The sequence below is a fragment of the Micropterus dolomieu genome, linkage group LG23 (genome assembly GCF_021292245.1).
Source record: "Micropterus dolomieu isolate WLL.071019.BEF.003 ecotype Adirondacks linkage group LG23, ASM2129224v1, whole genome shotgun sequence".
Classification (NCBI taxonomy): domain Eukaryota; kingdom Metazoa; phylum Chordata; class Actinopteri; order Centrarchiformes; family Centrarchidae; genus Micropterus; species Micropterus dolomieu.
In genome coordinates this window covers 23070359-23083235 of record NC_060172.1, presented here as the reverse complement: position 1 = coordinate 23083235, position 12877 = coordinate 23070359, and the positions used below count along the sequence as shown (strand labels likewise).

The window sequence follows — 12877 nt, the reverse complement described above, 5'->3', positions numbered from 1 at the left end:
GTTGGTGGATGGAGCGAGACATGATGTCCCAGATGTGCTCAATTGGATTCAGGTCTGGGGAACGGGCGGGCCGGTCCATAGCATCAATGCCTTCCTCTTGCAGGAACTGCTGACACACTCCAGCCACATGAGGTCTAGCATTGTCTTGCATTAGGAGGAACCCAGGGCCAACCGCACCAGCATATGGTCTCACAAGGGGTCTGAGGATCTCATCTCAGTACCTAATGGCAGTCAGGCTACCGCTGGCGAGCACATGGAGGGCTGTGCGGCCCCCCAAAGAAATGCCACCCCACACCATTACTGACCCACCGCCAAACGGGTCATGCTGGAGGATGTTGCAGGCAGCAGAACGTTCTCCACGGCGTCTCCAGACTCTGTCACGTCTGTCACATGTGCTCAATGTGAACCTGCTTTCTTCTGTGAAGAGCACAGGGCGCCAGTGGCGAATTTGCCAATCTTGGTGTTCTCTGGCAAATGCCAAACGTCCTGCACGATGTTGGGCTGTAAGCACAACCCCCACCTGTGGATGTCGGGCCCTCATACCACCCTCATGGAGTTTGTTTCTGACCGTTTGAGCAGACACATGCACATTTGTGGCCTGCTGGAGGTCATTTTGCAGGGCTCTGGCAGTGCTCCTCCTGCTCCTCCTTGCACAAAGGCGGAGGTAGCGGTCCTGCTGCTGGGTTGTTGCCCTCCTACGGCCTCCTCCATGTCTCCTGATGTACTGGCCTGTCTCCTGGTAGCGCCTCCATGCTCTGGACACTACGCTAACAGACACAGCAAACCTTCTTGCCACAGCTCGCATTGATGTGCCGTCCTGGATGAGCTGCACTACCTGAGCAACTTGTGTGGGTTGTAGACTCCGTCTCATGCTACCACTAGAGTGAAAGCACCGCCAGCATTCACAAGTGACCAAAACATCAGCCAGGAAGCACAGGAACTGAGAAGTGGTCTGTGGTCACCACCTGTAGAACCACTCCTTTATTGGGGGTGTCTCGCTAATTGCCTATAATTTCCACCTGTTGTCTATTCCATTTGCACAGCAGCATGTGAAATTGATTGTCAATCAGTGTTGCTTCCTAAGTGGACAGTTTGATTTCACAGGAGTGTGATTGACTTGGAGTTACATTGTGTTGTTTAACTGTTCCCTTTATTTTTTTGAGTAGTGTATTACTGTAACGTTGCAGTGGGAGTTTACCTGAGTTTCCAGCATGTTGTATGAAGCGGTCTCCCTGTCTGTCCATGGACGCTATCATACTGCCTTTTTTCCGGGAGTATTGTGCCAATATGTGGTTCACTGCGCTGAATGAAATGCACGGTGCTAGGGTTGATCTGCCTCTGATCCGGGAAAGTTTAAGTAACAGAGCCAGAACATGTCTGGAGAAAAGCCACAGTCTGCATGCAGGTGTTTGTGTTTATTGAAGGATCTCTGTATGAAAGCCGTTGTGTCTCGGATTATGGTCGCTCATGAGTTCACACGAGCATGCGTACGAGCACACACCTGGTTGCAATCTTAAACCGCACTGCTAGTGGCCGCTGAACACTCCAAAATGCCCCTTTAAGTGGCAAAACTCTAAATAATGTTAATTACATTATCCTTCAAATGTAAATATTAGTCACTGTTGGGTGGTAACTGTGGTTAGCTTTTATTAGGTTTATGGATAAACATTGCTGTCTTTCAAACTTGATGTTAAAATTTAAGTATACATTGTTTACCCAGAAATTGCAGTTTGCTCTCAGTGTAATCCCAAAGCAAACTCCATCCTCTGAGTAAATGCTTAAGGAAAGTTGTTTTAACTGACCGTGCATGTGCAGAGCCTGGGACTTTTCCACTGCAAGTTGTGTCATCTGCTGTGTTCACCGCACATTTGCATACTAGCAAGATTCAAAGCAGTCACCATAACTGGCACAGCAAATATGATAATATCTGATGATACTTTCTTTCTTGATTCTTTAATATGTTGTTGCTTGTCAGCATCTGGCAGCCACTGAGGGAATTCACATCAATGACAGCTGTTGTTTCCCAGTGTGCAGGCTTTGAAACATTCTGCACTTAGGAAAAAAAGGTATGAACTAAGCAAAAGCTGCCATTTCATGTTGTCACTGTTAGATGAAGACACGCAGACAGCATTTTATGAAAACACATTTTATTTGAACTTTCAGAATGAGGTGGATTTTATGGACTGGGACGACAGAAATGCAGATCAGTTCAGTTTATCAAAATACTTAAGCTTGCCTGAAGGGTCAGGAATAATCTGTGGGGGAAAAAATTTAATTAGTGGATAATGTGTGATAACAAGAAATACACTGGACAATAGAAATATCTTATTTATATATATATATATATATATATATGCTATTAACCAGGCTGTGACTAATGCAGATCCCTGACAACAAACTAGTCCACTAGTATCTCAAATATTACTCAGTTTCCCACAGATGAAAACAATCTGGCCTATGTTTAAAAAGAAGTATTTTCGCCCACAATACTTAGAGGAGTGATTGCTCAGTGAACATCCCTGCTCACAATTTTGTATCCAAGTTGAACATAAAGCATTTTTCACAAACAAGTAGCTACCAGCAATGGCACCTGCAGTTTATTACTAAACCTCCAATGAGGGCACAACCTAAACTGTCATGCAAAGCCCACAGTGGGAGTCTTAACTTAGACTCTTAACTTATTTGTGAACTAAATAATGGGTCGAGGCAGATGGCCGCCCACCCTGAGGTTTCTGCCTCTTAAAAGGAAGTTTTTCCTTGCCTCTATCGACTAGTGCTTGCTCTTGGTGGGAACTGTTATCATCACAGAGAGTGCAGTCTCGGCCTGCTCTTTTATGAAAAGCGCACAGAGAGAACTGTGAACTACGCTATATAAATAAAACTGAATTGAAATAAAAAATGCTATTCGTTTTGTAAAAAAAAGACTAAGACAGCTTGTCATTTAGACAACCCCAATATTTGTTCTTGCACTACCTGGACACACACAGACCGGTTTGTAAATATATGGTAACTCTATCTGAGACCTTCTATCCTGCACTAGTTTAGTGACCAAGGATCCAAATCAGCCACAGCCCGTGATACTCACTGTGTCGCTGCCTGGCTTCCATCCTGCTGGACACACTGTAGAAAATAAAAGACACATATTTCCAATCAGCACAAGATCCTCTGAAACCAGCTATTTGTTTCCAGACACTGCTGAATGAGTTTGAAAGAAATTTAATATAAGTGAGCTTTTCGTACCTTCTCCGTGCTTGTCAGTGTACTGAAAGGCCTGCACAAGCCGCAGAGTCTCATCCACTGATCTTCCTACTGGAAGATCGTTCATGGTGATCTGCCTCAGAATGCCTTTGTCGTCGATGATGAAGAGTCCCCTGCCAAAGATTCAAGCATGACTTACTGTTAGTTGTTTACAGTTAACTTCTCCGTGGTTGTTAAAATCCTAGTTAGTTCTAACTTATATCAGTTATGAAGCTCATTCATCCACATTGTAGAACCATCTACTGTGATTTGTTTCACATTTTAAAGTGTTGCAGGAAGACACACTGATCCCACCCAAACTACAGTTTACCTGCTCTTATAACATTTTGTTCACTCCTAAACAACCTCAGTGTTAGCATATATAAGAGGACATGTTTCTTTAAGTTGATCGTCTGTAAATGTGAGACTGTACCTCAGTGTGTGTCCTTGGTCCTCCAAGTAGACTCCATAGTCTTTTGAAATCTGGTGAGTGAGGTCAGACAACAGAGGGATTTTCATTGGTCCAAGTCCTCCCTGCTTCCTGGGCGTATTGATCCTAAAAATAACAAGAAATGAAAAAAAAAAAAAAAAAAAAAAAAGCGATGTTCTGAGTGTGTAGTTTAGATAAAGGACTTTCTGGCGAACAAAAAGATAAAGTCAATGAGGGCAAAACATTTTTAAAAAGCACCCACTCCCCTTCTTGAACCACCTGAAAAATGTATTTATTAAAATTGCCAACGTATTTGGATTGTTTTTCCCACTTCAGTCTACAATAGCGTTTATTATAGTCTTTAAAATCTGACAGCATTTTGTGATTGCAATGTTGACAGCAATCTTACCAGGCCAGGTGGGTGAACTGGGAGTCGACAGAGCAGGCGACCACCTCTGTGTTAATGGCACGGAACTCATGCACACGATCGCTGAATGCAATGATCTCAGTGGGGCAGACAAATGTGCTGCAAAAAACAATAACAATTACATTTACATAAGAATATACTCTGTTTTGCAGCAGGCCTGGCAAAACAAATAAAGTGATGATGTAATGTGTGTCTCTGATGTTACTCACAAGTCCAGTGGATAGAAGAAGAAGACAAGATATTTTCCTCTGTAGTCCGACAGCTTCGCCTCCTTGAATTCACCGTTAATGACAGCTGTTCCTTCCCAGTGTGGTGCAGGCTTTGAAACTTGAGTAGGAAGAAAAATACATATATTGGTAAAACCAGGACTCTTTTTTTTTTTCTTCTGCAAATTACCAAATGTCATGTATTCTGGCAAAAACGTGCAGGAAAAAAAAGAGAGATTACAGCAGTACATTAGCCTTTAAATAGCACATTAAGACTATCATACTCTTCAGTATTTTTACACTTTTAGAGGGGGTGATTTTACTCTAATGTATGTTTAGGCGGCTATAAGGTTAAGTGTATTTATCTAAACTGTACAGCATCATTCTCAGAGATACGTTAACTCTATGTCCATATCCACTTTTTAATGACTTACTTGTACAGCACACTTTTGCTCGTATGAATTATTTTTGCTCTTTCTATTTTGAAGTATTTGCATTGGTTTACTCTATTTTATTACACACTATGGTGATCCATAAAGCATTTCACTGCACAGTGTGCAATTGTGGTGTGGTGATACATCTGACATAATATGTCATTATTTTTAGGCTTTCCTTCTCGCATTGTATGCATTCCATCATTTAGAAATCTTTGTCTCAATTACAATGGGCAACATAAAGCAAGTGGAACAAGTACTATGCTCATGTCTGGTGCACAAACACTGGTAAAGTGACATGGGGTAAAGTCTCAAAAGTCATGACACATGACTGAGAAAAAAACTGTATTAGTGAGGAGGAAGTAAAACACCTGCATTTGCTTACAAGACTGCATATTATAGTCGCTCAAACATGACGACGCGACTTTAATGGATGTCCAAGTGTTGCTGTTATTTTGTAAAACCCTCTGGTCTTATTATGAGCGGTGTTGGCGCGGGGCCATACACCGTCATGTGTCGAAGGGGCGGAGGGAGGAACAGAGATGCATTTCATAGAATGACGTGTCCTACCACCATCTGATTAAAAGTTTACGAACCTCTTAAACTCTCATAAGAGCATTAACCCATAAGACAGAGCCAAACAAATGAACACAAGCCGCAGGCACACGCCGTCAGGTTGTTTCTATTGTCCTGACAGCAGGAGCACCATGCTGGAGCTGCAGCTGCCGCTGTGTTTGTCAGCAATTGGAAGAAAAGCAAATCACTGCGCACTTTCGATTATGCAAATAACTTGCCACCTATGTCTGAACTCATGAGAGCAACTCACTCTTGGCTTTGCTGAGGTGCAGGGAATGGTCAGACACAGGCACCCGGGAAGCCTCTCCAGGATAGACGTGTCCTCCCGCGTAGTTGTGACATTGGGAATTTTTCACATAGTCGCCTTCCTCTGCAGATGTGACTCTGGTGAGGAGGAGGAGAGCTGCGCAAAGCGCGCAGAAAAGCTCCTTCTTTAGATTATTATGGGAAAGAAACTCCATTGTGCCGTCCCGTTAAGAGCACGTAGCCACTGCCTGGCAATGCGATTCAGATCCTTTGGACAGGATTTGAAGAGACCTTCTTCCTCCTCCTCTTCTTCTTACATCAGGTTTTTACAGCGACTGGCGCTCTTATTGTTGCATTACTGCCATCTTCTGGAGTTAATTAGCTTCTCCAAGTCCTTCTCCAAGGTTTTACCCAATAAATATAAAAATAATACATGGCGCGGATATTTAGATATTTGTAGGTGGGGACAATAAAAAGGATCTCCCAGCGGGAGAAATAAAGTCACTAAAAATTTTAAAAACTTTAAAAACGTATTGGACTTGTAGTTCCAGAACAAGAGCTGAACCAAACAGGCCCACATTGACCGGACACCGGGACAACAGGGGTTCTATTTAATTATGTCCCCATCCTCCTAGTCCCCACACAAATTCTTGAAATTCATCACAATCATTAGCTGGTTTACTGTCCTGTTTTGTAATTTTGCCATGATTATGTTTTATTTTTCTTTCCTTTTCTCTCAAGTCTGGTCTGAAACGTTATTTTAGATAGCTTGTCTATAATCTATACTACATCATTAGACTGTATTTCAATATTAACTGTCTTGGAGATGTAACTGCAGCTTCAGACCCTGCAGCATCCGATCCTGGGACCCGTAAGTAAATGTATCTTTATGTAGCTGAAATATATATTTTTATTATTTCCTAACCTCACCTAAATAATTTCACATTAAATGTTTTTTAATAATCATACAATTGATCATATTACACTTACACAAAAGTCTCTATCTGCACCACAAAGGAGCTATAGCCATATATTTATCAGTGGGGTATTTTCCTGTCAAATGTATTGGTTTTGCATTTTCATCAGCAACTTTTTGTCATTTAATTTTCATTCACATGCATCCATGTTAAATTTAAATTCTGTCCCACTTTCCTGAGTTCTGTTAAATCATTAGTAGTTATCCAAGCTACCCAAGCTACATTTAAAAAAGAGGGCTAAAGGGGCATTATGTAGTTTTCAGCGGCCACTAGCGGTGCGGTTTTAAGATTGCAATCAGGCATGTGCTCGTACACGTGCTCGCTTGAACACATGAGCGAGCATAATCCAAAACACAACCACTTTCACACAGAAATCCTGCAATAAACGCAGAAACACCTGTATGCAGGCTGTGGCTTTTCACACAGACATGTTCAGGCTCTGTTACTTCAACGTTCCCATCTCAGAGACAACTCAACACCGGCGCCATACCTTTCATTCAGTGCAGCGAGACACTGGCATATTGGCACAGTACTCCCGAAAAAAGGCAGAGTGACAGCGGCTATAGACAGGCAGGGAGACTGCTTCACACGACATGGTGGAAACTCAGGTAAACTCCCACTGCAACGTTACAGTAATATTTTTATCAGCTCAATGTTGAACTAATCCATGCTCGTTACATGATCACGGTACATTTACTGCATTTAGCCAACGTGCTACAGTGTTAGCTCACCTCCTGCTTTCAGTAACTAACTTTATTATCTGTGTATCTTTCATCGGATGCTCAGCAATGTCAGCACAGCTACATATATTGGATAATAATGAAACTGTTAGTGGGCTGGACTAAATATAATAACGAGATTGTGTCACACTTTTTAACAGTTAGACTGCAGTAAGTAAATTTACTGTAGTGTCAGTGGATGGCTCTTCCTTTGGGTTGTATATTATGTGGATCATGTTAGTTACAGCGACTGAGTGTGGTACCTGAGTATTGGTAAAAGGCAATCAATCTAAATTGAACGTAATGAAGCAAACAGCGGCTTGTTTAATGTAGCAATGTAGCATTAACTGGCTGCATCACTATATGATAGTAAACAAATCATTCCACATTTGCTTTTTACCGTTACATTATTTCTTGCAGGCTTTGACACTTTGACATATTACCAATGGTACACAGGATAGTAACATGGGTCGCGTTAGCTGGTGAAGTAATATGGAAAGCGATACAACTTTGCACCGGATAACATTAGCAACTGCCGGCGAGCTAACGTGACTTTCTCTGTGTTTCTCCAGCTTTACTAATGCTCACTTTGTTCTTACTCGACATCATCTGAACCTGTTTGGTCTGATGGGCTTCAGCACATGAACCTTTATTGTTGTCTTGTATCCTTATGTGGAGCCTATGTTTTGCTGTGAGCCGGTTGTTTGATGGTGTTAGTGGACTGCAGGGCTGAATCCGACCCGGAGACCTCACATTAAAAGCAGAATAGTGACTGATGCAAGCAACAGAGAAAACAGGCGTATGCTTCATTTCTGAGTGAGTTTTGGGCCCATTGACAATTAGGCAATGAAAATTTGATTTATTAAAATCAAAAACTTACATATAGCCCCTTTAAGTATAAACATAAAGGATTGTGACTCTTGGTAATACACATTCCTACAAGGTAAACATCCTGTTAAAGATGTAGACATGTAAATTTGGTGTGTGTGTGTGTGTGTGTGTGTGTGTGTGTGTGTGTGTGTGATTTGTGCTGTTGTTTTTAAGCCAACTCATAAAGCATCTTCCAAAAACTTTTTTTTTTAAAAGGTACATTTGTTAATGAAACATATAACAACAATAACAGTTACACTAAAATACTGCAGATATCCTCCATTTTTACTTCTTGGCCTTCTTTAAGATTTTGTCTAGTGAACGTCTTTCTTTTTCTGGAATGATCTTTGTCCACAGGCTCAGGAAGTCCTTATGGAGGGCCAGTTCCTGGAGGATAACTTTTCCATGGTGCCTGTTGCCGAATGTTTCTTATTTAGCACAATGTTCAATATTGATGGTAACACTCACTCAGCAAACAAACAAGAGCCACAAATTACAAGACACAAGCAAGTGAGAAATTGTACACTAACTAAAACTTGATAACCCACCTTACTTCTGGTGCAGCATCCACAGAGATTTTCGAGACGGCAGTAAGGAAGCGCTCAGTGAAGCTCCTTCCTGCTGTCAAGATGCGAGCTGCTCCAAGGCCGTCGGCCAGCAGGTGCAGGTGTTGTGCCATGCTCCCTCTTAAAGCAACACAACGGTGACTGAGGAAGGAAAAAAAACGGAATATAAGGCAAACAAATCCACAGTCCATGTTTCATTTCACTTTATTTGATATGAATGCTTGTGCCGATAAAGTGAAAGCACCCTCTTCTCTCCTCTCACCTCAGCCCTGTGTTCAACAGAGCGTTCACGATCCGACCATGGCTGCAGCTTTGCACCATGGCATCTAGTGCAAGATTGGCCTGCTGTTGAATAAAGGCGTTTCTAGTCTGTGCCAGTTTCAACAGCAGGGCTCGGCCTGTTCCCTCTGCCTCCGGGTCCATGGCTTTCTGGAGCTGAACGTAAAGCTCAGCTAAAGTGTTCATAGCTGCACATGACACCGTGGAGCGCAAGTTTTTCACCTGTATAGTAAGAACAAACATCATCAGTCAAGAACGCAGTATGCACACTCAGACACGTGTAGGCAAATGAAAATGCATTAAACACAAAGATGGATATTAAGATACAAAAAGGAAAGTTTGTACAATACCTCCTCAATGAGAACCAAACACACTTCATGGAGTTTGGTCTTCAGGGTCTCTGAGTGGTGCTGTGCCAGAGCTTGCATGGTTTTCAAGCCGTCTATTTTCTTCACCCTGTGAATTTATGTGACAAAATAAATCGCACTGTACATTGCTGCAGCAACAACAATAATTGTGTTATTACAAAATATACAACAACTATAATTAAGTTTTTTTTCCTTTTAATTCTATTCTATACTAACATGTTGTATCAACTGCTAAAAGTTACAGCTCAATATTTACTGGCCTCTCAATAAAGAGCAATAGCTTTCGGCAGAGTGTATTGAAGTTAATGTCAAACTAACTAGTTGCAACGTAGCGCCCTAACTCAGGTATTCTAGAGTCAGTGTCTTACCAGTCGTCTGAGGAGAGAAGCCTGAAGCAGAGAGACAGGCTCTCCACAGGGTTGGTCAACGGCTGCAGCTCAACCTTTCTATCATTTGGAGTCTGGATGCTGCACACACTGGCTGTCTTCTTGCCTGGTAAACCGTAAAATACTGTTTACTCTCCTTTGCACTTAGTGTAGGTACTATAACTTTTTACAAAAGAGTTTAAGAAACTCATGAATGAAAGTTCACAGGTTGTACTAGAATTATTCAGGATGTGTATGGAAGAACTTACCTTCTCCACTGACCTTTGCACGGGGAAGGAACATCCCGGGTCGAGATCCCCTTGTTGTGGTTTGGCGAACTCTTGGAAGGGTTGGGGCCACCTCAGGGTTCCTCTTGGCAGTGGCTTGTGGTCGAGCTGGAGGGACAGAGTTGAGCTGGAAGCGCTCCAGTCTTGTTACAATAGCCTCAACTTTATATTTAGCAGTTTGGAGCCTACAACCATCAGTGACTTCCTTGTCTGTTGGGATTAACGGCAATATAGACTTCACATTAAGTTCTACTGCACTTTGAAAGTGTTGTATCCAAAGGTCTGAGCAAAATATTCCAATACTTTGTGACTCCAACAGACACTTAAAAGACCTGCAGAAGGAACAGCAGAGGTTCCCACAAAATAAAGACATCCCCATTCACCAGTTTGTCTTTAAAGGAACTGACCTGCTCCACTGAGTTTGGCAGAAAACACAGGCAGACGAGACGCTCTTCTCCTGGATAGAAGAACAGCTTGAGGAGCATGAATTGGTTTGAAAGTTGTCAACTCAACAGGGCTTCCAATCAGAGAAATGGCCCTCAGCTCATTGGGTGTGAGAGTATCTACAGAGCTGAGGCTGATCGAAGCAGTTAGGCTCTCGTCCCTGTCTGCCGTCTGAGCCTCCTTACGTAAAAGTGCAGTCATCTGACCGCCAGGAAGCACCGTGTCCCTGAAGCAGTCATCGTCCTCATCATCCATACCTTTAGGACTCTTCTGGTTTCTGTCGATGTCCTCCATGTTCAAACACGGTGCATCTAAAATACAGCTGATCCTCTTTTCCCGCCGAGAGGGTTTTATGCTTTTTCTGGGAAAAGCTGGTGGTTGAGGTGAAGGCTGGGTGAAGTCCTGAACAGAGAGTCCCAGTCTCTTCAGAACAGCATAGTTTCTGGCTTTCGTCACAGCACACAGCCTTTCTGTGCGTTCAGTTAACGCAGCCCTCTCATCCCTCTGTATGTCCAGGATCCTGGCCTCACTGGTGAAGTTATCAGGGTTCTTTTGTCTACACTGGCTCCCAGTTTGCAGGACAACAAAACAACTTAGTGACTTGGCAAAAATTACATTTGAGTTGAAATTACATACTTTTTAGAGCAGTCAACTATGAAAGACCTTCAGATATGAATAGAAGGAAGGATAGTGATTGGCAGATTTGGTTACTTACATCACCATTATCCCGGTCCCCCCGGGTCCACTTCCAAAATTGGTGGAAGATGTTTGTTGTTTGTTGTTTCTCCATCACTTCCACAAGTGGAAACAAGTGTGAGTACTTTCTCTCTGTCAGATCAGTCACTGACTGACAGGTACCAGGTTCAACAGTTAGTGCATGAACATGTTCTATGGAGTGTCACAATTGTGATGTCATATGCAGTAGAACCCAAGAACATTCTTCTCCACTGCGTGCGTTATGTACATTTATCATAAACAATAAATAGAATATATCATATTTAGATTATGTATTATATTCTATCTCAGAGTTGTTCAAATGGAAGAATCTTGTATTTTTGTTTGTCCCATCAGGACTGTGACATTTTTACTATGCATTCTCATGTTGCAACAAAACTTTTTTAGCAGTATTACTAGAGGAGATCATTGTACTTAATCCAGCTGACATGCTTTGACATTCAGTATCTAATCAAGCTGTATGTGGACCTATAGAGCAGGGGTCGGCAAATAAGTCGCAAATTTTTTTTCAAGCCGTTACATGGCGGGCCAGAACAAAGAACAAAAACTCGACATAAAGCATTGTTGCAAAAATGTTCTCATGATTTTATTTTGTAGTCACAATCACTTAAGAGGAAGAGATTGTGTGAGTAACGATAGTTATGTACTGTAACTCCGGATTCTATGAGTATTGGTGCAGCCCTCTAAGGCCATCGCTATTGGGCTTACCCCTACGCGCACCTGCGCGGCACTGATGAATTTTGTCTACGCCCACCCACAGCGTGGGCCTCTCCTACATCTGCACCTTGTATATATACACAACGGTGAGACCCAGACATCGGCTCCCATAGTGCCTTTTCTTCAGCACTGAGAACCAAGGCCCAGTGATGGACTGCTTAGAGGGCTGGCCCTATACTCATACAATCTGGAGTTACAATACGTAACAATCGTTCTATTTCGTATAGGCTTCGCCCTGTAAGGCCATCGCCAATGAGTTTAGAGGCGGAACAGGATGAGTCAGCGCCTCCCTGGCACATACGGTACCACCAAGCACAGACCCACCTACCCAGAGCCAACATAATAAGCCACCCGATCCCCCGTAGCCCACGGCATTGGTGTCGCTGTGCGAGCAATAACCAATGGCGTAACATGGGAAGGCAGAGAACCGACCCGTGCGTAAAAGGTCGGGGACCGGATGGGGGGGGCCCGCAGCTGTGCAGGTGCAGACGAGGTCATGACAGCGACTGCATCAGTTGTGCACAGAGCAGGGCTAGCGTGAGCCGTGGCCGCTCCCAACTGTCCGGATGGGAGAAGCGCACCGCACAATCACAGAGGACAATAACTCAGACAGAACGGTCAGTACTGAGTGAGTCAGCGAGAATCGGGAGACATCCCACAGGTAGAAATGGACGAAAGAGCACGGGGAAGACCAGGAGGCCGGCATGCAGATGTCGTCCAGCGACATTCCACTGTGCAGTGCCACAGAGAAGGAGACGCCTCTCGTGGAGTGCGCCCTGATGCCGTCCGGAGGAGATACACCGGCTGACACATAGGCCTGTGAGATAGCCTCGCACAGTCAGTCAGAAAAGACGCTCCGTCGACAGGGGAAGCCCCTTGGACTGTAATGCACAAACAGGCGCTGTGAACGGCGCCAGGTGGCCTTGCGCGCTACGTAGCAAGAGATATGGCTTCATCCTTAGACCCATGGGGGGGGGGGGGGGGGGAGCCCGGG

The 12877-nt window shown here is 43.4% G+C and overlaps 3 protein-coding genes across 4 annotated transcripts in view; all 3 read right to left on the bottom strand.

Annotated features, from left to right (window-relative positions):
• The window catches only part of LOC123963458 (diamine acetyltransferase 1-like), a 9500-nt gene extending 7491 nt beyond the window's left edge, over positions 1-2009 (bottom strand). The window contains exon 1 of the mRNA XM_046040338.1: positions 1803-2009. The gene's annotated coding sequence lies outside the window, so the exon portion shown is untranslated. The remainder of the gene's footprint in view (positions 1-1802) is intronic.
• Positions 2010-2130: 121 nt separating this feature from the next.
• On the bottom strand, positions 2131-5861 carry prdx4 (peroxiredoxin 4). The gene is made up of 7 exons (XM_046040335.1): positions 5561-5861; positions 4304-4421; positions 4077-4193; positions 3671-3793; positions 3241-3371; positions 3086-3120; positions 2131-2255 (listed from the first exon to the last, which is right to left on the bottom strand). The coding sequence occupies exons 1-7, from the start codon at positions 5769-5771 to the stop codon at positions 2205-2207; spliced, it is 786 nt and encodes a 261-aa protein (XP_045896291.1). The 5' UTR covers positions 5772-5861; the 3' UTR covers positions 2131-2204.
• A 2525-nt stretch (positions 5862-8386) lies between these two features.
• On the bottom strand, positions 8387-11304 carry LOC123963981 (crescerin-like protein che-12). Of its 2 annotated transcripts, XM_046041121.1 has the most exons (8): positions 11147-11291; positions 10395-10996; positions 9970-10197; positions 9704-9827; positions 9318-9423; positions 8951-9189; positions 8671-8829; positions 8387-8534 (listed from the first exon to the last, which is right to left on the bottom strand). In XM_046041121.1, exons 1-8 carry the CDS (start codon positions 11152-11154, stop codon positions 8408-8410), a joined length of 1593 nt encoding a protein of 530 aa, XP_045897077.1. In that variant the 5' UTR covers positions 11155-11291; the 3' UTR covers positions 8387-8407. The 2 variants fall into 2 exon arrangements, with proteins under 2 accessions (XP_045897077.1, XP_045897078.1); XM_046041122.1 differs by having other exon boundaries at positions 8387-8829; positions 10395-10992; positions 11147-11304.
• Between the last annotated feature and the right edge of the window lie 1573 nt (positions 11305-12877).